Source organism: Physeter macrocephalus, chromosome 11, assembly GCF_002837175.3.
Source record: "Physeter macrocephalus isolate SW-GA chromosome 11, ASM283717v5, whole genome shotgun sequence".
Lineage (NCBI taxonomy): Eukaryota > Metazoa > Chordata > Mammalia > Artiodactyla > Physeteridae > Physeter > Physeter macrocephalus.
The window spans coordinates 9,737,174-9,761,944 of NC_041224.1; the positions used below are offsets into that span (position 1 = coordinate 9,737,174).

The following is a 24,771-nucleotide window of genomic DNA, read 5'->3' on the forward strand; positions in this document are numbered from 1 at the left end:
GAAAAAAAAAAATTACCTCTCATCAGTGACTCTTGGAGATTGAGTACCCGGGTGACAAAGCTGGTCTCCACAGGTGTAGCTTGTGTTTTTAAGCGCCATTAATTCACAGCAACTATATTTAATGTACAAGTGTAAGTTAAAAGGGGGGAGGGGGCATATGTATTTTTTCTTTTTCGAAAACAAACTTTTTTTTCAATTGAAGTATAGTTGATTCAGGTGTGCAGTATAGAGATTCAGTATTTTTATAGAATATACTCTATTTGAAGTTATTAGGAAACAATGGCTATATTTCCCTATGCTGTACAATATATCCTAGTTGCTTATTTATTTTTACATACTAGTTTGTATCTCTTAACCCCCTACTCCTGTCTTGCCCCTCCCCCCTGCCCTCTCCCCCTTGGTAACCACCAGTTTTAAAACACACTGCTTAAAAGCAGGCTTATGTCTGACCTCCTATATGTGTCTCTTCTGTGGCACCACAATTGTTTTTATTTAGAGAAAATTATAAAAATGTTAATTAATGATTGTTATTCAAGATTTTTACCTATAATTACATATAAATATATACTATATATTTGTATAAAATACATATTTATACACACACAGCTTTTTACCTCAAATTTTTATATAATTATTAAATGCTTTACAATAACTTCATTTTTGGTCAGAAACCTATTTCTTCAGTCCGTCAGTTTATCTGCTGAGACCAAAAATACAATGCACATTGTCTGACATTTGTATGTAGTTGATCTCGAATATGTTCTCTTTATTCCCTTGAAGAGTCAATGTAAAAACGATGTTTGTCATTTCTTCCTATGGGTTTTTAAAATAGAATAATGAACTGAGAGCATAAGAACACATACATGTTATTACTGTATAAATTGTGGCATTTCTTTACAGGATTCAGTGGAATTCGTTGTGATAGAATTTTATAAAATGCTTTTATTTTCTCTAGGTGGCTGGTACTAGCTATTGCCATGGTACGTTTTTATATGGAAAAAGGAACACACAAAGGTTTATATAAAAGTATTCAGAAGACACTTAAATTTTTCCAGACATTTGCCTTGCTTGAGGTAAGTTTTCAACGACACTGTTTTTCTATCACTGCCATATTTATTTGAAAATATATCAGTTGAGCAAAATCAGTCTTATTTTACTGATTATTTACTCCCTACAGATGCATTTAAAACCAACGATGACAGGAATTTATTTTATGTTGTATGCTATTGACGTGATTTTTTTTGTGTGTTTGCTTACAGATAGTCCACTGTTTAATTGGTGAGTTTTTGATTTAATTTTTATGTTTGGCATAGACTGTGTTTAGGGCAGTGGTTGACTTGTTTTTTTCTTTAAGGAATTGTACCTACTTCTGTGCTTGTGGCTGGGGTCCAAGTGAGTTCAAGAATCTTTATGGTGTGGCTCGTTACTCACAGTATAAAACCAGTAAGTGACACAACACTTCGTCTACTTGAGCCTGCAGAAAACCTTTCTTATTAATAGGAATCCAAAATATTAACTGTATTTCAGGAAGCAGAACCCTTGGCCAAAGAAAGGTTAGGTTTGGATATAAGTGTGATTGTACATTGACTTAGTGCGTTCGTAGACTGGCTTTGAAACACCAGCAAAACCAAAAATTGGCATTTTTATAGCCATATAGAATGGGGTTTTCCAATTCTAAAAAAATTTTTTGTTTTAGGCTGCGTTGGGTCTTCGTTGCTGCGTGCGGGCTTTCTCTAGTTGCGGCGAGTGGGGGCTGCTCTTTGTTGCGGCGTGCGGGCTTCTCATTGAGGTGGCTGCTTTTGTTGCGGAGCACGGGCTCTAGGCATGTGGGCTTCAATAGTTATGACGCATGGGCTCAGTAGTTGTGGCTCGCGGGCTCTAGAGCGCAGGCTCAGTAGTTGTGGCGCATGGGCTTAGTTGCTCCACGGCATGTGGGAATCTTCCCAGACCAGGACTGCAACCCGTGTCCCCTGCATTGGCAGGCGATTCTTAACCACTGCGCTAGCAGGGAAGTCCCTATCCACTCTTTTTTTTTTTAAGATTCTTTTCCCATATAGGCCATTACAGAGTATTGAGTAGAGTTCCCTGTGTTATACAGTAGATCCTTATTAGTTATCTATTTTATATATAGTGGTATGTATGTGTCCATCCCAGTCTTCCAATTTATCCCTTCCGCCTCTTTTTTATCCTACAGAAAATCTCTTCCTTGATTTTACTATTTAATCTTCTCCAACAGTGGTATCCCATGGGCATCTTTCCACCCATCTTTAATTAATTCAGCCAGCATGTATTGAGAGCGTTCTATACCCCTGGCACTGTGCTTACTTCGGGATTTACAGAAATGAGTAAGTCAGTCTCAGCTGTCAGGGGTACTGACCGTCGGGGCGTAGGGGGCAGCCGTACAGACGTTGAATCATTCACCAAGTATGAGTTACGCACCTATTCTGTTCCTGACACTGTGCCGGGAATCTGGCTATTTATAATACACATATGGTTCCCACCTCATGGAGCCTGGAATTGGGAGAGATGGTACACAAGTTGTTGCAGAAATAATTGTTTGATTATACTAGTGTTAGTGCTTTGAAACAAGAGGCCAGTGTGGATTGCAGTAACCGGCGGACTTGGCCTGACTTAGGGAGTGAAGGAAGGCTTCCCGGAGGAAGGAGTGTATCAGCTGAGTGCTGTAGATATACAAGAGTTTGGCAGACAAATCCTGATAGAAATTGGCAAGTGTTATAATACAGATATGAACACAGTGCTGTGAGAGCAAGGAAGGGGAGCACGTAACTGCTCAGGGTGAGAGGAGGGGTTTGGGACAAGTTTTCCAGATGCCTTGGTGGTTAGCTGGATCTTAAAGGTGAGAAAGGGTTTTCCGTGGGAAGTATTGATAAAGGGAGGAGCATTCAGGGGCTTCCCTGGTGGTGCAGTGGTGAAGAATGTGCCTGCCAATGCCAGAGACATGGGTTCAAGCCCTGGTCCGGGAAGATCCCACATGCCATGGAGCAACTAAGCCCGTGGGCCACAACAACTGAGCCTGCGCTCTGGAGCCCGCGAGCCACAACTACTGAGCCCGTGGGCCACAACTACTGAGCCCGTGCTCTAGAGCCCACGAGCCACAACTACTGAAGCCCGCGCACCTAGAGCCTGTGCTCTGCAACAAGAGAGGCCACCACGATGAGAAGCCCGTGCACCGCAACGAAGACCCAACGCAGCCAAAAATAAATTTAAAAATTTATAAAAAATGAAAAGGGAGGAGCATTCTCTTGATAATTAGAGGGAATGGTGTGTGTTAAGACACATTCAGAGCATATTCTGGAAATAATACAAAGTTTTGTGTCCCCAGAGAGAGCTGGGGGTGGGGTTGAGTCGTTGCCCAAAAAGTCGAGATTTCTGAGCTCCAGCTGTAAAGATCCTTGAACGTCATGCTCAGGTGGGAGGGTTTTACCCTTTCCTCCTGTTAAGCAGTGGGGAAGCCATGAAGCTTTTAAATCCCGGGACTAGCACCTTCCAATTTTGTTTCTGTTGGTTTGCTTCTGTGTTTTGCTTTTAAGAGAAAACGTCCACCTCTGAAGTGGAGACTGCATAGGGGTCTGTGACAGCATTCTGCATGAGAGGTGATCAGGTCGTGAAGTGACACCGTGGTAGCAGGGCTGCAGTGAGCGGGCAGATTCGGGAGTTAGTGCTGCAGTAGGATGGGTGTGATTTGACGACCAAGAGAAAGTCCAAGGGGCGCATTGTTCCCATACTGGTTTTGAGGGGCTGATGTTGTCCCGGGATGGTTGAGTTACTGGCTGGAGTGAAGGGTGAGACACAGAACCCAATAGAAATTTGACCATTCCTGTGCTTAGTGCACATTTAAATCACGTGTTTGTAAAGACTTATTACTGGTGACTGCATTGCGTTTTCTGTATTGCATCTGTCTAACCCTAGCTCTCGGTTATAATAAAAGGCACGTACTAAATAATAAACAGAAAATATCTTCGTGGAGAAAGAAGTTCAAGGTTAAACACCCCTGTGGCTTTCTCTGTAATTCTGCAGATCCAGAATGAGGAGAGCGTGGTGCTTTTTCTGGTCGCGTGGACGGTGACAGAGATCACTCGCTATTCCTTCTACACATTCAGTCTTCTCGACCACTTGCCGTACTTCGTTAAATGGGCCAGGTGGCGACGATGTGTTGCAGTTTAGTTGCTCTCCGTCCTGCGCATGCGTGTTTTGTGTGCTGCGCTAACACAGAGAATTAAAATGTGTGTCTTAGCCCTGTGTTGCCAGGAGGCTGCTGTTTTTGAAATTAGCAGTGTTATAGCTTGCATTCTAAAGGCTTAATTTAATGACCAGGCAACAGTCATATTAACATATATCTTGAGTGAAAGCAATGCCAGACAAACTACGTTAGTGTCCTTAGCCTCTGAATCGGTCATTCATTTTTCCTTGAAAGCAAAATATACATCTTTGGAATTACATTAAATCAACTCTTGGCCAAAAATTTGGCATTTTGTTTGATTGACTTAAATTTTTTTTTTTGACAACTCACTAAGTTTTTATTCTACAAAACAAAGTTAGGAAAATAAGCTAAAACGCTAAAAACAAACTTTTAAAATAGGCAAGCTTTAGTAACAAAATGCATATTAAAGAAATTATTTGAAACTTCCAGTGCATAGAAATTATTTTAACACGACAGACTTTCATTGTATTAAATACATACTGTTCTTGTAATTGCTAAAAGTGGCCCTTACATCAATCAGTTATTGATTTAAATTACTTGAATATTCAACCTAGTATCCACAAGTTTTAGTATCTTATATATACAATGTCAACTTTTTTGTGTGTGTATAAAGTAGCAGAGACAGACATTTAAAAAATCACCCTTAGAGACTTCCCTGGCAGTCCAGTGGTTAAGACTCCTTGCTTCCATTGCAGGGGGCACGGGTTCGATCCCCAGTCAGGGAACTCCCGGGACTAAGATCCTACATGCCACACGGCACGGCCAGAACAACAGCAAACAAACAAAAAAGTCACCCTTATTTGAAATTGTATTATTTGTTATGAGGACAAAATTTATATTTCAAGGGTTCTAAACATAGCCCTCCCAAAGCAACAGTTTTTAAAGCAGAAGATGTTCCATCCTTTTTAAAGTATGCGTTCTTGGAGCAGCTGATATTTTACAAAGTTATTATAAAAACAACTTATTATTTGTGCCCTTTGGAGAACAAATGACAAACCAGCATAGATTTGTTCATTTCATTCTCCATGTTGCACTTAGAGTTGAAATAACAATAATAAAAATAACATATGCTGTGTACCTACTGCATACCTGAGGTGCAGGTGTGAGTGCAACAAAATCTCTGTCCTCTCAAGATGGAGGGGACAGAAAATACAACAACTAACGGGTGTGAGAAATGCCAGGTGGTGAGAAATGCAGGGGGGCAGTTGGGTTAAGAAACATCTATCCCATATACGTCTATGTAGATAGGTAAATTAGATAGATAGATACGGTAGATGAGATAGATAAGATAGGTAGATAGATAGATAGGTATCCCACATAGGTAGAATACAAGAATTCGACAGTATTTTCATTCGTTAAATTTTTTATTAAGCTACAAAAGTAATATGCTTTCATTGTGAAAAAAATCTCAAATAGTTTTAGTATATAGAATAAACATGGAAAGTTCCTGTTTGTACTCCTACCTGAGCCCCACTCCCTTCCCTTGGAGAGAGAAAGTTGGGAGTTTACCATCAGACTTTTTCTTAATAACAGCAATGTGAACACACAGATGTGAGTTTTTAAAAACATAAATAGGATGACATGATACTTGATTTTTGTTTATATATTGGAGATCTTGTTTTCTTTTTTTCAATCAGTACAGGTCCATTTAGATCTAGCTCTCTAACTCTTAATGCTGCATAATATTCCATAATATGACTGACTCAGTTCTATATTGCTAGAATTTATATTATTCCCAGTTTTCTGATGCTATAAATACTGCTTTGTGATATTAAAAACAATGCAATATCCATATTTCCGTTATTTTTTAAAACTCTGATATTTGTACTAATCCATAGCTAGCTTATAAAGGTAATTCATAACTAGTGTCAGACTTGTTTTTGCTCCCCTTATACAAAAAGCCTAACACTTTTTATTAAGTAATTATTCCTTTTTTAATAACTCATTATACATGTTCAAATATAATAAATTAGTATATGTAAATAACCTAAAAGAATAAAAACCTTTTAAATTGTCTATATTCCCCCTACAAAGGATTATCACTCTTAATTATACTATATACCCTTTCAAAGATTTTTATATTCTCTAGCTCTTTTTTAGATATTTGTGACTTACCATTTTGAATATGACAGAATACTTCAAAATTATAGTTTGAGCTTAAACGTTTCGTCTGTCATAAGAAGGTTGCACTACCATTTTTAAGCGTTTGGCAAGATTGGCAGTTTGGATTGTAGCTGGATTCTAATCCCAGAATGCATCTCATGCCATTTTGAATGACCTCAGTCTTTCAGACCTCTAGCACCTTTGAAAATACTAATTCATAATACAGCCTCTTTTTATTTGCTGTATTTATAAAATTTGTTTGTGGGAGATAATGGTCTTTAATGCTTTGCCCACCTTTTAGAATGCATTTGCATGTCTTGAATTTCTGGAAAAGTTCCAAACTCTACCATTGCATGTTTAAACTTGCTGTTAGAAATCCTTTGTCAATTGCCTTAATGTTAAACAGGTGACTATAAAATCTTTCAACTTTGAAATGCACATGTTAACATAACACATCACGTCAGTTAAGCATAATCGTGACTAATTATGTTTCATGTCAAAAATCTTAAAGATCCCAACCAGCTATATATTTGCCAACCCCATTAAGTAACCTAAAATAACATTTATATTTATGTTCCAGTGTTGAAACTATTCTCAAGTAAAGCTTAAAAATGGCTTCTTACTTACAGAGTTGCCCTACTGTGATGGTTTGAATATACTTTGATTCTATTTATCTGTCAGACGTGTTCCTAGAAAAACCCACTGAATAGATAAATGCGTAATGTTATGTTTTCATACTGATTTCCATTTTAATTTCAAAAATGCAGTCCCTTCAAAAGAATTTTTGATGACAATTAGGAATCTGTAAGGAAACATCATATCTCTTTCTGAATAAGTAGTTAAACCTGTCATGCTGCCATCAGAACTTAGAGAGTTGGTGACATAGAGCCTTTTTAAAGTGCAAGTAAAGTCAAGTAAATTGTGTAATTTTTTCCCATTTCAGTAAAAATAATCACGTCTTTAAGGCTTTAACCTAGTTTATACTTAGTATGATTTTTTTTTCAGTTAAAGAACAATCTTACCCCCCAAAAAATCATCTGAGGGTCACATAAAGTTAAAAAAAAAATTTAAGAGGTTTGAAGGTCTTACTTAAGAAGGGAATATAAAATGCTCAGTTATGTACTTTTAAATTGAGGTAGGAAATTGAGGTTGGAAAAAATTGATTTAAATAATACACACATAAGTACACAAGGCTGGTGAGGAAGCAGGTGGCATGCACAAGGCAGGAAGGGACCACAGAGGGACAGTAGAAGGATCATTTTCTTTCTTTACCAGTTCATCTCTATTTTGGCAAATAATTCTGCCCCCCTCTGTCCCCTCTTGTCCTTGCATATCCTTGGCACATAGGAATAAGGAGACTCTTAAGAAATGTCATTACCTTGGGCGCTTGAGGCTGTCCTGCGGGTCCACCAGTGGACACTTGTGCAGTGTTCCTCTACCTGTAGGCGGAAGTGATGCTGGGCCCACTCTGTGTTGGAGAATGCTCCGCAGTCCAAGTGAACAAACTGTGATTTGGATTTTGACTAGAACTCTCTCAGCTCTCTTTTAAGCAAGCTGACTATTCCTGTAATGTGCAAATTCAGGAAATGACCTGTCTTCCTTGTTTTGTCATGAAAGCAGTTTTAGACAGTATGTTCATTAGTAGTTACTGATGCTTCAGGTGGTTTTATCAGTTTTCTAAAATAGTCATTCTTTTCATTAGTAACCACAAAGCGTTTTCCAAATGTCTCCTAACAACGACTTTGGCAATTTCAAGATTTAGATATAAAATTAGGATCATAACTGGTCTTTTTTAAAAACACAGCATTTGATCAACAAATGACTAGCTGCAGGGAAAAAAAAATCAGTATGATTCCAGGTGTCAAAGCAGTTACTTTTACAATGCCTTGCAATGCTTACATTTACTTTACAATACACTATAATAGTTATAATACTTGTATACTTTATCATACTTAAAAAACTGCATCAATCAGTCACTGACTTTAAAATGTATTTTTATTTCAGTCCTCTAAAGTAAGTTGACTTCTTACTTTATTAATATCTTGCCACTTAAAATGGAAACTACTGTAAGAAAAAAAAACAATGATAATTAAATTAATAAGCAAATGATTAAAGTGAAAAAAATTAACCTTGTTACGTGAGGTTAATATAAGTATGTATAGAAAGGAGAATTTTAAAGCTTAAATAAAGTAGTAGCAAAAGAATCATGCTATAAAATCCAATAATTACTCTAGAAAATAATTGTCAGGTTTTTCTTTCTCCAGATATAATTTTTTTATCATCTTATATCCTGTTGGAGTTGCTGGTGAACTTCTTACTATATACGCTGCCTTACCATATGTGAAGAAAACAGGAATGTTGTCAATAAGACTTCCCAATAAATACAATGTCTCTTTTGACTACTATTATTTTCTTCTTATAACCATGGCCTCGTATATACCATGTAAGTATGTCTCTATTAGTATATTATACTTTGATTTAGCATATGCTGTGAAAGTTTTTCAAAAGATGTCGTAAAATGCCTGATTAATAAACAAGGAAAAATAATGTCTTACAAATACATCAAAACCTCCGTTCAGTGCCACATGTATTCATAATTTGAAATAACTGAAGGGTGAGTTGTGAGAAAAAAAGGTAAGTAAATTAACACACAAATGATTGCCTTCTCAAAATCACTTAAAAATAAGCTCAGTATGATTTATGTTTTTAAAGAAAAGATAAAGCCTGCAGTGAACTCTTTGAAAGCATTTAGAATTATGTATCTGAACATGAACATTTTATCCAAGAAAATCTGAGGTCATTTCTATTCATTAAGCACATACTTGGAAAGATCACCCAGGAGTACTTGTTAGTCTTATGTGTGTTGCCCTGTGTACTAGAAAATAATAAAACTGCTTTTCTTAAAATATTTTGAATAACTCAGTCTTTCCACTAATTTCTCCTCACCTTTCAATAGTTGCAGTGAATTGGTGAGACTCTATTCATTTCATTTAAATACAAAGTGGTATATTTTTAGGTCAGATTTTGATAATCACTAGCAGGAAATATGAAGATAAAGCAAAGCTGTTATTTGCCCTCCTCAATAAAATTAGAGACTCTGGGGTCAGTGCGGGGGAAAAGAGAAATGAGAAATGTTTATAGAATCTAAAATCGACTTTGATGCAATATGAAATATTTCATCTAAAGAGGATGAACATAAAATTTGGCCACTTCCTTGGGACCTCCAACTTTTAAGCTTTTCCAAAATCAAAATTGCCTTGATGGTCATATAGTGATTTTATTCCCCTCATCTTCTCCCATCTCAGCCTGACTCTCCTCCGATTGTTCACCAGGGCCAGTTCAGGAGGGCTCGGGGATGGTGTGCCTATGACACTTGTTTCTTCCCCTGCTTTGCGCAACATCTAGTGAATGGCAGCACACCTGGAGCAGAGCCAGACCTGTCCTATCACAGTTACAGGTTCAGGTCTTGGGTTGCCTTTTTCCTCACAGCCGCTGAGGCATCTCTGTGGAAACCCAGGGCCCAAGAGATCATGGTTTGAAACCATCAAACCAGTAACTTGTGACTGTGCATTTTCAGGTGTCCTGTGAAGACCAGCCTTTGCCTGTAGCTGCTTCTCAGTTTAGGAGGCTGTCAGTTACCTGAGAGCCCCACCTGCTGGAGGATCAGCCAGCCAGGGGGGTGTTTTCCACCTGAATATTAGTATCAGTAGTAATAGCAACTAATTATACTTTGCTTATTAAATCCTTTGCTAATTACAAGTATAAAAGTACTTAGTGCTCAAAAGAAGTCCTTTTAGTTCTCATTTGTCAATGGGGCCATTAGAGATTAGAGAGGTTAAGTGAATTGCTTTAAAAATCGCTCAGCTAGTAAATAAGATCAAGGTTTGAACTCAAGCCCATACTTCTACTAAACTACTCAAGATGTTATAGAAGTATTTGCAAAGATCGGTCAGTTAGCTTTAAGTCTATATGGCCTGAATATATTTAGGCCCTTAGGTATAATATGATGGTTACATTAATGAAGGTTGGATACCTAAATAAAGAAATAAAATCTTTTATGCATTTTGGCTCCATTTGAGCTAAGTTCAAAAAGTAGTTACCCACAGTTGCCTAAGCAAAGTATTCAAAGCTTGTTTTGTCATTAGGTTCATTAGTTTTGACTATTCTGTCCATCATTTCCAGAGATATTTGTATACTTGTATTGTTTGTAGCTGATGTTAAGTTGTTCATGCACCAACATTTACCCTATAATTTAAAGTACTGGTTCAAATTGGCTCAAAATAATTCTCCAAATTTGACAGGGTGGATGACCATTTGTCTAACTGACCTAATACATATATATTTGTGTGTGTGTACCAGACTACCCTTATGCCCAGCCAAGAGGGGCTTTTGCTCTGGGCCCAGTTTTAGATAGAGGGCCCTCTCCTGGCTCACTGCTGATCACCAGTCCACACAGGACCCCCTTCCTTCAGATCGCATCTTGGAAACCCGGGACCATGGAATTTGCAACCCAGATGGCACTGAGCGTGCATCTAGACTGCATAGCTCTCTTCCCCAGTCTCTTCTCCTGAGGGTTAACACTGTTACCTGTGTACACATCCCTGAGATCGGGGGAAGCTGTTTGTGAGGTAGATGGATGCAGCTGGGTTGTGTGGGCTTGGACATCCACACAGATGTTCCCGAGACCCCTCGTGGTACAGGACAGCCAATGGAACGGAGAGAAGGGGCCAGGTGGGGCAGCTTTCCTTGGGCAGCACTGTTCTGGCACAGTATTCCGAAGAGTTATAGAATTCTAAATTCAAACATAGCCTTCCAGGTCATTATGAAGATATATTTATCAAAATATTTAAGTTTGCGGGCTTCCCTGGTGGCGCAGTGGTTGAGAGTTCGCCTGCTGATGCAGGGGACGCGGGTTCGTGCCCCGGTCCGGGAGGATCCCGCATGCCGCGGAGCGGCTGGGCCCGTGAGCCGTGGCCGCTGGGCCTGCGCGTCCGGAGCCTGTGCCCCGCAGCGGGAGAGGCCACAGCAGTGAGAGGCCCACGTAATGCAAAAAAAAATAAATAATAAAAAAATAAATAAAAATAAAAAAAAATATTTAAGTTTGCTGAAAAGACTGACAGTTTATGGCATTAAAATATTTAGGCATATGGTATGTGGCCCTCCATTTGTACGCTTACCCTGAGCCCTGTAAATATTAGGGGGGTAGTAGCAACTGTATATGATGTGCTTGCTTTCAAAGTCCGCCATGTTTAAGAGGTTTCAAGTATAAAAGATTTCCAACCATGGCTTACCTTCTCTGTTTTCTTTTTTCAATTAAGTGTTTCCACAACTCTACTTTCATATGTTACGTCAGAGAAGAAAGGTGCTTCACGGAGAGGTGATTGTCGAAAAGGATGATTAAATGATCCCTTCGACAAGGTGCTTTTTCCAGAATAACCAGGATTACTTGATTCCAAGTTTTAATAATGGGAATAAAAAGCTTCATGAAATATTGCGGATTGTGTTATTTCTTAAACTATAACTTGGGACACATGGTATTTGCCAATAGTTGTCTTCAGATTGTGCCAGGTCCGTTTTCTCCAAGAATTATGCAAGTATTTATTATCAACTCCTGGGTAGGTGATGATCATAAAAAAAAATAATTGGGTGTATTACCTGGAAAAAAAAACTTTTGTTAGTTTTTAAACTAAAAATAAGTTTTACTAAATATTTTTGCAACATATGTTCAAAGCTTTTGAAATCAATATTTAGAAATTAGTTTAATGATTTAACATTATGATGCCTGCCAGTGATATTTACGTGATATTTATAAATGAAACTAAATACAGAATTATAATAACTGTTAATAATGTATTAGCATTTCTTGAACCCGAGGTCTATTTCTCTCAAGTTATAAGGTAGCATTTTTGATTAATAACAATTTTTGGAAACATAGACATAGTTTGCTATGGTAAATCTTTTGATATAAGTAAGGTAGTCATATAAAAAGCCCATAATATTCAAGTAGGTGTCACAGTTGGAAAATATTCTTTGGAAATATGTTTAGGCCACTGAAATTATACTCCTAAGCAAGTTTATTTTTATTTGAATTAACTACTCAAGGTCAAGCTTTTCAATTGTAAGGATTTTAAGGGATTAGAAAGAATGTAAGTATATACTTGGCCTCACTTGTAAAAAAACATAATAACATTGAATCTGATGGTAACACTGTGTCTGTTACATTCAGAACTCTGGCTGAAAAAGGCTGCTCTATACCGTGGAATCGTCTAATAAAAAATCATCTTGTGGGCTTCCCTGGTGGCGCAGTGGTTGAGAGTCCGCCTGCCGATGGAGGGGACACGGGTTCGTGCCCCGGTCCGGGAGGATCCCACATGCTGTGGAGCGGCTGGGCCCGTGAGCCATGGCCGCTGAGCCTGCGCGTCCAGGGCCTGTGCTCCGCGACGGGAGAGGCCACAACAGTGAGAGGCCCGCATACCGCAAAAAAAAAAAAAAAAAAAGTCATCTTGTGACAATCCCTTTGTGGTGCTTAGGCAACAAAAAGTTTTAGGGTATGATCTGAAATAGACTCATTTTATTCTGAATTCCATTGAATAGCAAAAATTATGGTAAAGCTTCTGTCCACAGGTTGAATAGACAGATACACTGAAGACAATCTAATAATGTTTTAGTTCTAAAAATGTTTTAATTCTTAAAAATGTCCTTAAAAAATTTCTCCCTTATATTAAGGTATGCTGCTTTCCTGGCCTGTTTTAGAGACACTACTAAATGTGTGACTTTAAAAGAAAAGGAACTTTTGGCCTGCTATAGGTATGTAGGTGTAATTTTGGCTTTAATTGTTCTGTATTCTTTGCATTTACAATCAGCATGTAACTTTACACTTTTCAGAATTGCTTGTTTTGTGTTACTACCTCCTTTTCAAATGACTTCATGTGGAGATTTGTAGTGCAGAATAGTTTTGCAAACTTACATTTTAGATAACTTGATTTTTTTAAAAGGTGCTATTTCTCTTATTACGTTACATTTTAATACTTCCTTTGCAGGATTAGGTTACTAATTCTCAAAAACGCTGATGTTCATTCTGCGCTTACATGGCTTTGATCGTTTTCATCTTGAATTTTTATATGGAAGAAATTTTCAGGGACTTTTTCCTTTTGGTAACATAGTATAAGAAGCTTACATATTTATCTTGTTAGATGCCTGTCTTATGAAAAATATTTTCAATCCTTTTCCTAAAATTACATTAATTCAACTTGTACTCCCTACCAGCAGCTGTAATACTCTTTTTTTCCCTTAAGTGGTGGAATATCTTGAAGTAGGAATTGTGATCAACTTTAATAAAAATGAAATACATTGAACTATTCAGGGACTGTGTATATATATATATATACATTTTTTTTTTTTTTTTTTTTTTTTTTTTTGCGGTACGCAGGCCTCTCACTGTTGGGGCCTCTCCCGTTGCGGGGCCCAGCCTCCGGCCGCGGCGGCTCGCGCAGGCTCAGCGGCCAGGGCTCACGGGCCCAGCCGCTCCGCGGCATGTGGGATCTTCCCAGACCGGGGCACGAACCCGTGTCCCCTGCATCGGCAGGCGGACTCTCAACCACTGTGCCACCAGGGAAGCCCTCAGGGACTATATTAATATACTCAGTGCATGTCTAAACTTTAGATTTAGTTTATCTTCAGGATCTTTTATTTCAACTAATTCTAAGCTGTCTTTTGTGTAGAAAATAAAGTGCTTAAATGGTAGTTTGATTTTTAAAAGAGAGTATTTGAAAGTCCTTTGCACTTGTCTGCTGTGACAACATTTTCTTTTGAAAATCTCCCAAAAATGTTCCTTTGAGTAGGCAAGTCAGGCTTGAATCAAATAGACCTTGAGGGCTTCCCTGGTGGTGCAGTCGTTAAAGAATCCGCCTGCCAATGCAGGGGACACGGGTTCGAGCCCTGGTCCGGGAAGATCCCACATGCCACGGAGCAGCTGAGATCGTGCGCCACAACTACTGAGCCTGAGCCCTAGAGCCCGCGAGCCACAACTACTGAAGCCCACACGCCTGGAGCCTGTGCTCCGCAACAAGAGAAGCCACCGCAGCGAGCAGCCCAGGCACTGCAACGAAGAGTAGCCCCTGCTCGACGCAACTAGAGAAAGCCTGCGCGCAGCAACGAAGACCCAATACCCTGTAATGCCTATATGGGAAAAGAATCTAAAAAAGTGGATATATGTGTATGTATAACTGCATCATTTTGCTGTACACCTGAAACTAACACAACACTGTAAATCAACTATACTCCAATAGAAAAATAAAAATACATTTTATTTTTTGATTTAAGATAGTGTCTTACCCTGCATCGGCAGGCGGACTCTCAACCACTGCACCACCAGGGAAGCCCCCTTACCCCTATATTTTTAAATGCAGTTGTTCTTAAATCCACCTAACACTTTGTGGGTTTTACTTTTTAGGATAAAGACTAGAAAAATGGGTTTCAGATCACAGCTTTTATAAGAGTGATCCTAGGACCCCAGAGTCCCTCCCTTGGAGGCTTTGCATCAGTGGCTGTAGGGCTGAGGAATCTACATTTCTAGCAAGGTGCTGAGTAGTTTGATGCAGGCAGTTGAGTTTCCACTACCCCTTTAAGAAACACTGCCACAGAGAAATATCAGGGGGCGGAGGGAGGTGACTTCTTACAAATGCCGTATTCCGTGTACTTAATATAACAGAAAAAATCAGCATTCCATGTTCTATTGTCTCTAACCAAAATGAACACCATAACTTTAAGTTTATACAAATGAAAAACTCGATATTTGCGTAGGGTGAGGTAGTAAGACATTTTGTATGTGCTCTTTAAAGCATGTGTTATTTTATAGCCATGTAATTAATATGTCCATTCACTTAAGTAGTGTAGGGCAATAAGACAGAGAACAGTAGTAAAATCCAGAGTAATAATCAGGTTTTTTTCTTGTACTGAATTTAATGATATGAAATAAATGGACATCATAGTTTTAGTAGTTAAAAACTATGCTAAATGATTTTAGTTCAATAGTATTGTTCATTGAATAGAACTTCTAGTCTTTTCTTTTTTGGTCAATAACCTAAACACACACACACGTGTACACACACACACACACACACACACACACACACACACACACGCCTCTTAGGAATATATTCAGGGTTGTGAAAAACGTATATGTTCCTGTTTTTGAGAAATATGCACAACAGAAAATAATTATAATTTGCCTGAGTGATTTATGGCTTAATCATCAGTTGACTAAAATAGATTTGTGGCTAGATGAGTATGTTCAGAAGCTAGTTTTATTGAGTGTACTCTAACTGAACTTTATTAAAACCTTTACAATAGAAATTAATCTTAAGAACTGAGGAAATGGAAAGATTAATTTACATTAAATGTACTCAAGAAGAAAAAAATGACTTAGTTTTCAGCTGGGAGAATGTTGATATTTGAGCATCAAATTTTTTTTTCAAAGCTACAACTTTGTGACTTGTATGCATAAGCATTTGCTCTAAGATTAGGTGTTACTTTTTTGTTTCAGTTCCAAAATCAACATATATGGGATAATTTATATAGAAACTGATTTTGTAGCATTAAAAATGTATCACATTTTAGGGGCTTCCCTAGTGGCACAGTGGTTAAGAATCCGCCTGGCAATGCAGGGGACACGGGTTTGAGCCCTGGTCCGGGAAGATCCCACATGCCGCGGAGCAGCTGGGCCCGTGTGCCACAACTACTGAGCCTAGGCTCTAGAGCCCGCGAGCCACAACTACTGAGCCCGAGTACCACAGCTACTGAGCCCGTGTGCCTAGAGCCCGTGCTCCACAACAAGAGAAACCACTGCAATGAGAAGCCCACGCACCACAACGAGGAGTGGCCCCTGCTCTCCACAACTAGAGAAAGCCCTCGCACAGCCACAAAGACCCAATACAGCCAAAAATAAAAACAAATAAAAATTTAAAAAATATATCACATTTTTAAAATGGAAATTAAAATTTCAGAAAGTTCAAAATCTGAGGATAATTTTTTTTTTTTCAGAACAGCTGATGCTATCTGTACTAGGTAGTATGAACTAACAGTGTGATAGGTAGCAAAAGTTAGGTAAGAGCATAGCTAGCGAAAAAGGCCTTTAAAAACAGGTTTTTAAAATGTTGGTTATTTCACAGGCTGTACATGTTCATAGTTATGAAGCATTTTTGGCTCTGAAAAATTCCTAATTATTATTATGCTTATGGAATTATCTGCTTTATGTAAATGCATTCAGATAGTTTTTGAAGAAGTGTTTAAAAATATTTTAGATGCATACATACCTTGTGAACACTCGAGTTTGCTTATTTTTTTAAATAAAAAATTTTAAATTAATTTTTTATTGACGTATAGTTGATTTACAATGTTGTGTTGGTTTCAGGTGTATAGCACAGTGATTCAGATATATATATCTTTGTCAGATTCTTTTCCCTTATAGGTTATTACAGAGTATTGAGTATAGTTCTCTGTGCTATACAGTAGGTCCTTGTTGGTTATCTATTTTATATACAGTAGCGGAGTTTGCTTATTTTAAAATACGTGTTTCATTCAGTAAACATTAAAAGAAGAAAAGAAATCATTGCCACATTTATTTAAAAATTTGATGAAATTAAGGCTGAGTTGTTTTAGTACTAATTCTAGTCTTGTAGTGAATGAAATGGATTAATTTAAAGCTATAAATATTTCTTTAGGGGTAAAATGTACGTAGATTTATTTCTTGACAAATATTAACAAAATAAAATTATAAACAATACTGTAGGTTATTTTTACTAGATTCTGATGGCAGGTATTTTTAAATTCATAAGCCACATTCAGTGGAAGAATGGTGACACTTGTAACGGTTAAGAACTAGGACCTGGGAGTGAGACCTGTGGTAGACTGGGGGAAGTACTTAATTTTCTTAAGCTTCTGAGTCCTCATCCATAAAATGGGGTAAGAAATTGTCTGAGTTGCAAATGAGATAACATCTATAACCATGTAGCACAGAGCTTGGCAAATAGACGTAATCAATTAATGACAATTTGCTTTTAATGGTTTTGTAACAACTGTATTGTGGCAGGTGAAATTTCTGAAGTCATATCAAACCCATTTACTTCTGGGGTATAATTTAATATCACTTCCAGAGAATTGTTTTGGTGGAATTTTCTTTTCCTATACTTTTTCTGTTTTTATCAATTTGAACGATGGCTTCGATTTAGCTATTTTTCTTATCTTGAATTAGAAGGAGAAAGCTATAATTTCATTCAGTAGGGGAACAGTGGAAGGGAGCTACCTAGGCGTTGGTCTCTTTTAGGATATAAGTGGTATCCTGATTGACAAGCCTTTTGATAGTGAATATTTCAAATAGGGCAGAAGCTGTAGTGAGATATTTTCCAGCCAGCCTGGCCCCCTGGCAGTGCTCACAGGAGTGGGGCGTGGGCTTTGATTCGCTGACAGGAGTCCCTGGGCTGAAAGAACTATCTTTACAACAGAAGATCTTTTTTAGAGAATTCTATTATGTCAGCATATTATTAATAACTTGTATGGTATTAATAGAAGAATATAAAAGTGTTACAGGTTTCTCAAATGAAGAGTTCCTTGATCAGAATGGGGTGAAATAATTTTGTTCTGAAACGCCTTATTAATCTGCCATTGTTAGCAATAAGATGATTTTCCAAAAACCTTAAGCTCATCATAAGTCCCCATTTTAAAAAATTAGATATAAATCTCTGACATCCTAAATGGTGTGCAAAATCTAGATTATAAATCATCTTCTCTCGTGTCTAATCTGAAAAGCTAGATGACCACGTTGGTCAGAGTTGACTGAAGGCATATGGTCCAGCTGTTATGGTTTCAGATGAGTCAAGTTCACTGGTTTTGGAGGGAGCATTGCAGCTTCTACTGGCTGTTCAGAAAGGTCAAAATTCAAACAATACAGAATAACCTAGAGTAAGTGTAAGTTTCTCTTCACTTTTTCCCTTTGTTCCAATACTTCAGGCATTAATAACAGTTTGGTATCTTTTTAGACCCTTAAAAAACACACATTTATTCTTTTTCTTCCCCTTTACACACATACACACAAATGGTTACATAAACAAATAATCTAAACATGTATTATTTTGCTTGCATGTCTTGGAGATTTCATGTGTGTACCTATGTATATGTGCATGCCACTTCTTAATATGTATTTCTCCATTGATGGACATTTTGGTCGATAATCTATAATCATTGATAGGTACACGAAAATAACGTGAGATGGTAATGCTGATAATCGTAGTATCAATATGTAACATTTACTGAAATTTATTGTGTACCAGGCCGTGTGTTAATTTATCTCACTTAACAACCAAATGATGTACACATATTATAATAAATATTTTACCATTTAAGGATCAGGCTCAGAGAGGTTAAGTTAACAGCCCCAAGTACTTTTAGGCCTTTTTACAGATGCATACATGTAAGAGAGATTCCTAGGTGTAAAATTGTTAGGTTAAAGAGAACACCCATTTTAAATTCTGGTGGATGCTACTGAATCGTGTTGCAAAAAATCTATGTCAGTTTAATCCCAACAGCAAGGTATGGGAGCACATATTTCTTCATATTCTTACGCTAAATAGTGTCAATCTTTTCATTTTTTTCCCTTTTATATTTACTTGATTATTTCAACTGAACATATCTTCAGATCTTTATTTTTTTATCTCCGAGTCTACGATACCATCGTGAGACAGAGGAAGAGACTCTTGGCCTCGTCACACGTGGAGGTGATTTGTGTGTTGCGGTTCCCATTCCTTCTACTCTTTTTGTCTCCGTGTCTCTTCCAGTACAAGCATGGGTCTCTTTTTACTCTGAGATTGGAATATGTGTTTGGCGGAGGTGTGTTTCGTGTCTCGGCCTGTCAGTAACGGTGCTGTGGCCCAGAAATGCCCGGGGCACTCCCCTTGGCCCGTGCCACCTGTGGGAGCCCCACAGACATTTCGCTGGCTGCAGCCCATCTTGTGATGACGTGGCCAGCCCAGCCCTCGTGGTTCTCATGGTACAAAAGGCACCTCAACAGCCATCAGGGAACTTTGGCAAAACAAGATTCATGACTCAGAGGTCCTGGAGGGTCACAAGGACACATCCCAGGGCCACACGGCAAGGTCGTGGGGAGAGAAAGAGAGCAAACTTGGGTTCTGCCTTTACGGGGGGAAAAGCGAGGTCACTCAAGTGGTCAGTTATCTAGGTCACCCAGGGCTTTCGACAAGGGGAACTTCACGGATGCAGGGGGGCCTGACTTCATCCAGTCGTGTATCTGGCACTGTGTGTATTCAAGATAGATGACTTTGAAGTAGATGCTCCAGCAATCTGAAGCTTAAGGTCAGGTACCTACATGACAATCAAAAACGCCTTACCCTACAAGATGAAATAGGAAAAATCCATTTGATCTAATTTTGCTTATTTTTTCCCCTTGTAAGGGCAGGCCTCTGTTAGAAATGGTGTTTTGGGGGGCCATTTATGCATCTAGAGAGGAAAGAGCCACCTAGGTTCTAAAATCTCTTTTTGTAGGCAGTCTAGAAATCCTTTAGTGGGTCAAACAGAATTTCAATCTAGAAATAGCCATATGGTAGAAGATTTTCTTTTTTCTTAAAGAATATGATTTAAAAATCGAGTTCCCTCCATGTGAAAAGCCCCAAGATATTTTGCTAATGTGGGAGAAAGCAAGGGGGTGGACTAGTGTGTGTAAGGTGCACGTTTTGTTTAAAAAGTGGGAAGAGGAGAAACATACATATTTGTATGTCTATACAGAAACTGTAGAAAGATGTCTAATAAAATACAGATGGTTTTTACCCATTGGCGACAGAGATGGGGGTGGAACTGGCCAGGTGTGGAAAAAACCTGAGAGGAGACTTCTTGCTGGTGACAGTTTTATACTTTCTAGTTTCTGAGCCATGTGAAAGTATTACCCATGTATTTTTTTTTTTTTTAAACAGGGAGTGGTCAGTAGTGAAATGCAGCAGGAATTTCAGTAAGGCGAGAATGGGAAGTGTCTATCGTGTCTCCCGATGATTTGTTAAATTCTGAACGTTACCAGAACAGATTCGTGGGTATGTGAATGGCTGAAGCAAGATGGCGTGCAGTGAATTGAAATGTGGGTGAGAAGCATTTCTATTGTATATTTTACTGAGTGAAGAAACCACCCCAGGACTTCCCTGGCAGTCCAGTGGTTAGGACTCAGCACTTCCACTGCCGAGGGCCCGGGTTCAATCCCTAATCAGGGAACTGAGATCCAGCAAGCCTTGCAGCATGGCCAAAAAAGAAAAAAAAAGAAAAAAGAAACCACCCAAAACGTAGTGGCTTAAAGCAAGTCATTTTACTCTCCCATTGGCCTGAGTCGACCGGGCTCAGCTGGGCAGTTTCTTTACTCCATGTGATGTCAGCTGGGGACTCACCTGGGTCAGAGCATCCCTGATGATTTGCATGCGTGGCTGTCACCTGGGAGCTGAGCTGGGGCTCTTAACTGGCCTTCCTGGGTACGGACTTTCTGTCTGGCCTGGGCTTCTCCAGGGTAGCTGGGTGGGGAGAGGCTGCGTACCCAGAGCAAGGAGGGGAAGCTGTCTTCGTAAAGGTGAGACTGAGAACTGGTCCGCATCACTTGCAGCCCATTCTGTTGTTCAGGCAGACCTAGGGCCAGCCCAGAGTCCAGGGGAGGGGACATGAAGCCACCTCCTAATGGCGAGAGTGACAAATCATTTCTGTCCATCTTTAAGCCGTCACAGGAAGCCTTTGCCAGAAATTAATTACAACTGAAATGTCCCCTGCACAACTCATATTAAAAAAGAGTCCTAGCTGAGAGAATTACAAACTTATTTGAAGAAAATTCTAAGATTACGACTAACAAAAAATCTGCATGCCCTACCCCCTGTGAAACAAGGAGGAATGTAACAGGCAACTTACTCCAAAATGTTTGGGTAGCTTGAAAAATTGTGTTTAGTGAGTTTTGCTTTGGAATAATGCCCTCTGCTTACATTGACGGAAACAATAAACCATCACAGGCAATCTGCTTGTGCACTTCTCTTAGAGTATGGATAATATCCTCTACATTACCTATGTGAAGAGCATTAAAGATTTTTTTCCAAATCCTAGTGCTAGGAAATCTTTACTTTCTGTGAAGAACTGATACGATTGTTTCTTATAGTCAATGCAAAACTGATTATAGAGAACATCCAAAAAATTTACAGGTCAAATTTAATAATACTGTAGTGTACGACCTGCATACATTTGTGTTAACTACACCTTAGTGATGATTTTCTATACTAGCTAGATGTTCCATGAGGTGAATTGCTATCTATTTCTACTTTTCCAGTTTAATGTATGGTCCTTATAAATCTTCTAAAATCTTTTGTAAAATAAAATAGAGAGTACACGAATGAATAAAGGAAACAGCGACAAAAACATTGTTAGGTGGATAGAGATAAGACATCTTAAATTTATACCCTAATGAGTGAAAGCCAGAGTTTGTTTAGTAGGAAGGCTAGCGCAGAAGAACATCGAGTCTCTAAGCATCTGAAGAAATCTCAGAGGAATTAGAAAGAGGATGCTGGAGGTCCCAAAGATACTTCATCTCTCAAAAACGCTTGGTTAGAGCTACCCTGTTCTTTAAATTGAGAAAAAGAGGGATTTTCTTAATCCAATACCAAATACCTACAAAGAGCGTACAGCAGACATCATACTGAAGGGTGATCTAGTGAATGTTTTCCTTCTTGTAACAGGACACGTATGTCCGCTATTACATTTTCAATTCAGCTTTGTTCTGGAGGTCCTGTCTAGTAGAATAAGGGGAGTAAAAGTATGAGGAAGAAGGAAACAAAGCTGTCATTCTCCACCAATGATACTTCAGAAATTAAAGCAGCCAATGAAGTATTCCTGGTTATCAGGCAAAGAGGAGAATGAGAGCTGGGAAAAAGATTGCAGAACTAAAAATGTAAGTGACACAACAAAAGGTGACATACTGGCTTGTAATGAAGGCTGGTAGTCAACCCCCAAATCTGTCCTCTTTTATGGTAATTGAACCCTTGACTTACAACTTGCCACTGAGAATAAGGGTATTTCCCAGGGTCCCTTACAGCTAGGTGCGCCTGTTTGACTAAGTTCTAGTCACAGTAGCATGGGATGAGAGGTGGCACATGTGGCTTCCAGTAAGCATGCTCTTACTGGAATGTGGATGCAGTGGCAGCCATCCGTTTTGGAGCGTGATGCATCTTGGAACTCCCTAGGAATAGCAGAGCAATAGGAAAAAGCAACATGGATCTCTCCCATCATGGAGCAGCCATAGGGCCGCTGGATACAACCGTGCAGTTGGACATGACATTAGCGGGTACACATCGCAGAGACCACAGTGTGAATGTGACCCCACAGAGCGGTGCAACAGACATCAGGAAAAATGAGTATCCTGCACAACCATACACAGTATCCCAGCAGGTGACTGCCCCAGGTAGGGCTACCCCGAGGAGTAAGTCTTGGGAAGCTTACACCTGGACTATTTCAAATACTGTTACTTTGGATCTCTGCTACAGCTGCTGAACCTCCGTTACAGTTCCTACAAGATTCTAAATCGGGAATAGGGTGTCGTGTCCTTTAGCAAAGAAAGGAAGTCAAACAGAGTAGTAGCCAAGGGGCAAGATGAATTTCACATTTGTTGAGTGAATGCTCTGTGCAAAGATCTATGGTAAGAGCTGGTGGAAGGTACGTGAAGGACAGTTCCTGCCCTCCAGGAACTTAAAGTCTAGTGAGGAAAAACCCATCTATAAACTTCAATAACCTTCGGGAATATAACCCTCAAGGAATTTATAATCTAGTGAAGAAAAGTATATTTATACCAGTAATTTTAATACATGGGAGTGAAGTGCGGCTCTGAGGGTAGCAATCGAGTAGGAAAAGACATTTATACCAATAATATTAAGTGGGTACTGGAGGCATCCCTGATGTTAAGCAGAGTATAACTAGCTAGCCCCCAGTTTCCAAATCACAACGTTCATCAGTTTTCCCTTCAGATAGCCTTAAGTTATGAGACACAGTACTAATTTTTCTATTTCAGTGCCCTAAGACACCTGGCTTTCTGCAGCACGTAAGCAGTTTACCTAGTGTATTTTAAAGAATTCTTCTTAGTAAAAGAAAGAGAAAAAAAATCAATATTTTTTTTAATTTCCACACAGAGATGAAAACATGGTTGGCCTCAAAGGAAAAAAAAATCTTATTTATTTTACAGTGGTTTCTAAACGTTACTCCAGAGAGGCCTATATTTATGGAGAGTATCAATATGACCTTTAAGAAACTTACATTATTTTGGTGGTGTTGTTCTAAACAGACTATGATAATAATAATATCCAATAAAAGAAAATGAATTTGAAGAGTAACGTGTGTGTGTACTGGTTATGTGTGGGCAGGGACCAACCACAAGTTCTGCAAATCTTTTCTCAATATTAAGACTGTTGTCACTGCAGTAGCAATTTGCCGTTTCAGCCTACCATGGATATTTATTAAGGATCTATTCTGAGCAGTGCTCTGCTGGGTACTGTGGAAATGTGGTTAATAAGACAAATTCTGCCTTCTCATACAGTAGGCCACTGCCCCAAAGGAGGTACAGAAACACGTACTCATAAGTAACCAATACAGAGTACTAGGTAGAGGCCCAAGGAAGTGCAAGTATGTTGGGGAGGAAACTTCTTTTGTATTAAAAAAATTGATTTACAGAAAGGGGTGGTAGGTGGAATTTGCCTCTCAGGGTCAGGTTTGCTGACCCTGTTCTAGAAGAAGAGAGACTACAGGTGAGGATCTTCTCTTTTGGATGACAAAGGACAACCTTAGGTCGGATCCTTTTCTTGCCTGGGTAGCTCAGTTTGTTCTTCTAAGACAGTATGTCCCCTTAGAGTACATTCCCAGCCTAAAAGTCATTGCCATGGGAATACGGGCTGTGAGCATCTGTTCTAGCTATTTTGGTCCATGAAAAAGGGGTCATGGGGCTTCCCTGGTGGCGCAGTGCTTGAGAGTCCGCCTGCCGATGCAGGGGACGCGGGTTCGTGCCCCGGTCTGGGAGGATCCCACGTGCCGCGGAGCGGCTGGGCCCGTGAGCCGTGGCCGCTGCGCCTGCGCGCCCGGGGCCTGTGCTCCGCGACGGGAGAGGCCACAACGGTGAGAGGCCCGCGTACCGCAAAAAAAAAAAAAAAAAAAAAAGTGGGGGGGTCATGGAATCTATTTCTTTGCCTGTATTGGAGATATGGTAAGGAAGGAGTCCATGGCCTCATTTTCCGGCTGTTGGCCAGTCTGGCAGGAGGCTCGCTGGTCAGCATCTCAGAGTCTAAGAGCAAATCTTTACCCACATTTCTATGTACCAGGGAAAAGATGAATTCTTACTGGGTGAAGCTTAAAGGACTTCATTGGAATGATGGGCATTAAGGATT

General features: G+C 39.2%; 1 protein-coding gene across 4 annotated transcripts in view; it reads left to right on the plus strand.

Annotated features, from left to right (window-relative positions):
• The window catches only part of HACD1 (3-hydroxyacyl-CoA dehydratase 1), a 30,353-nt gene extending 8,831 nt beyond the window's left edge, over positions 1 to 21,522 (plus strand). The window contains exons 2-9 of one of the 4 annotated variants that reach the window (XR_008618492.1): positions 956 to 1,073; positions 1,260 to 1,278; positions 1,355 to 1,443; positions 4,039 to 4,160; positions 8,590 to 8,768; positions 11,644 to 11,743; positions 13,052 to 13,132; positions 20,305 to 21,522. Coding sequence is in view for 2 of the 4 variants with exons in the window: in XM_055087737.1 (XP_054943712.1) it covers positions 956 to 1,073; positions 1,260 to 1,278; positions 1,355 to 1,443; positions 4,039 to 4,160; positions 8,590 to 8,768; positions 11,644 to 11,726 (610 nt within the window). In the remaining 2 variants the exon portion in view is untranslated. Of the gene's footprint in view, positions 1 to 955; positions 1,074 to 1,259; positions 1,279 to 1,354; positions 1,444 to 4,038; positions 4,161 to 8,589; positions 8,769 to 11,643; positions 11,814 to 13,051; positions 13,133 to 14,245; positions 14,604 to 20,304 lie in introns of those variants that run through there. The other 3 variants (XR_008618491.1, XM_055087737.1, XM_028495277.1) reach the window with 3 other exon arrangements.
• The last annotated feature ends 3,249 nt before the right edge of the window (positions 21,523 to 24,771 follow it).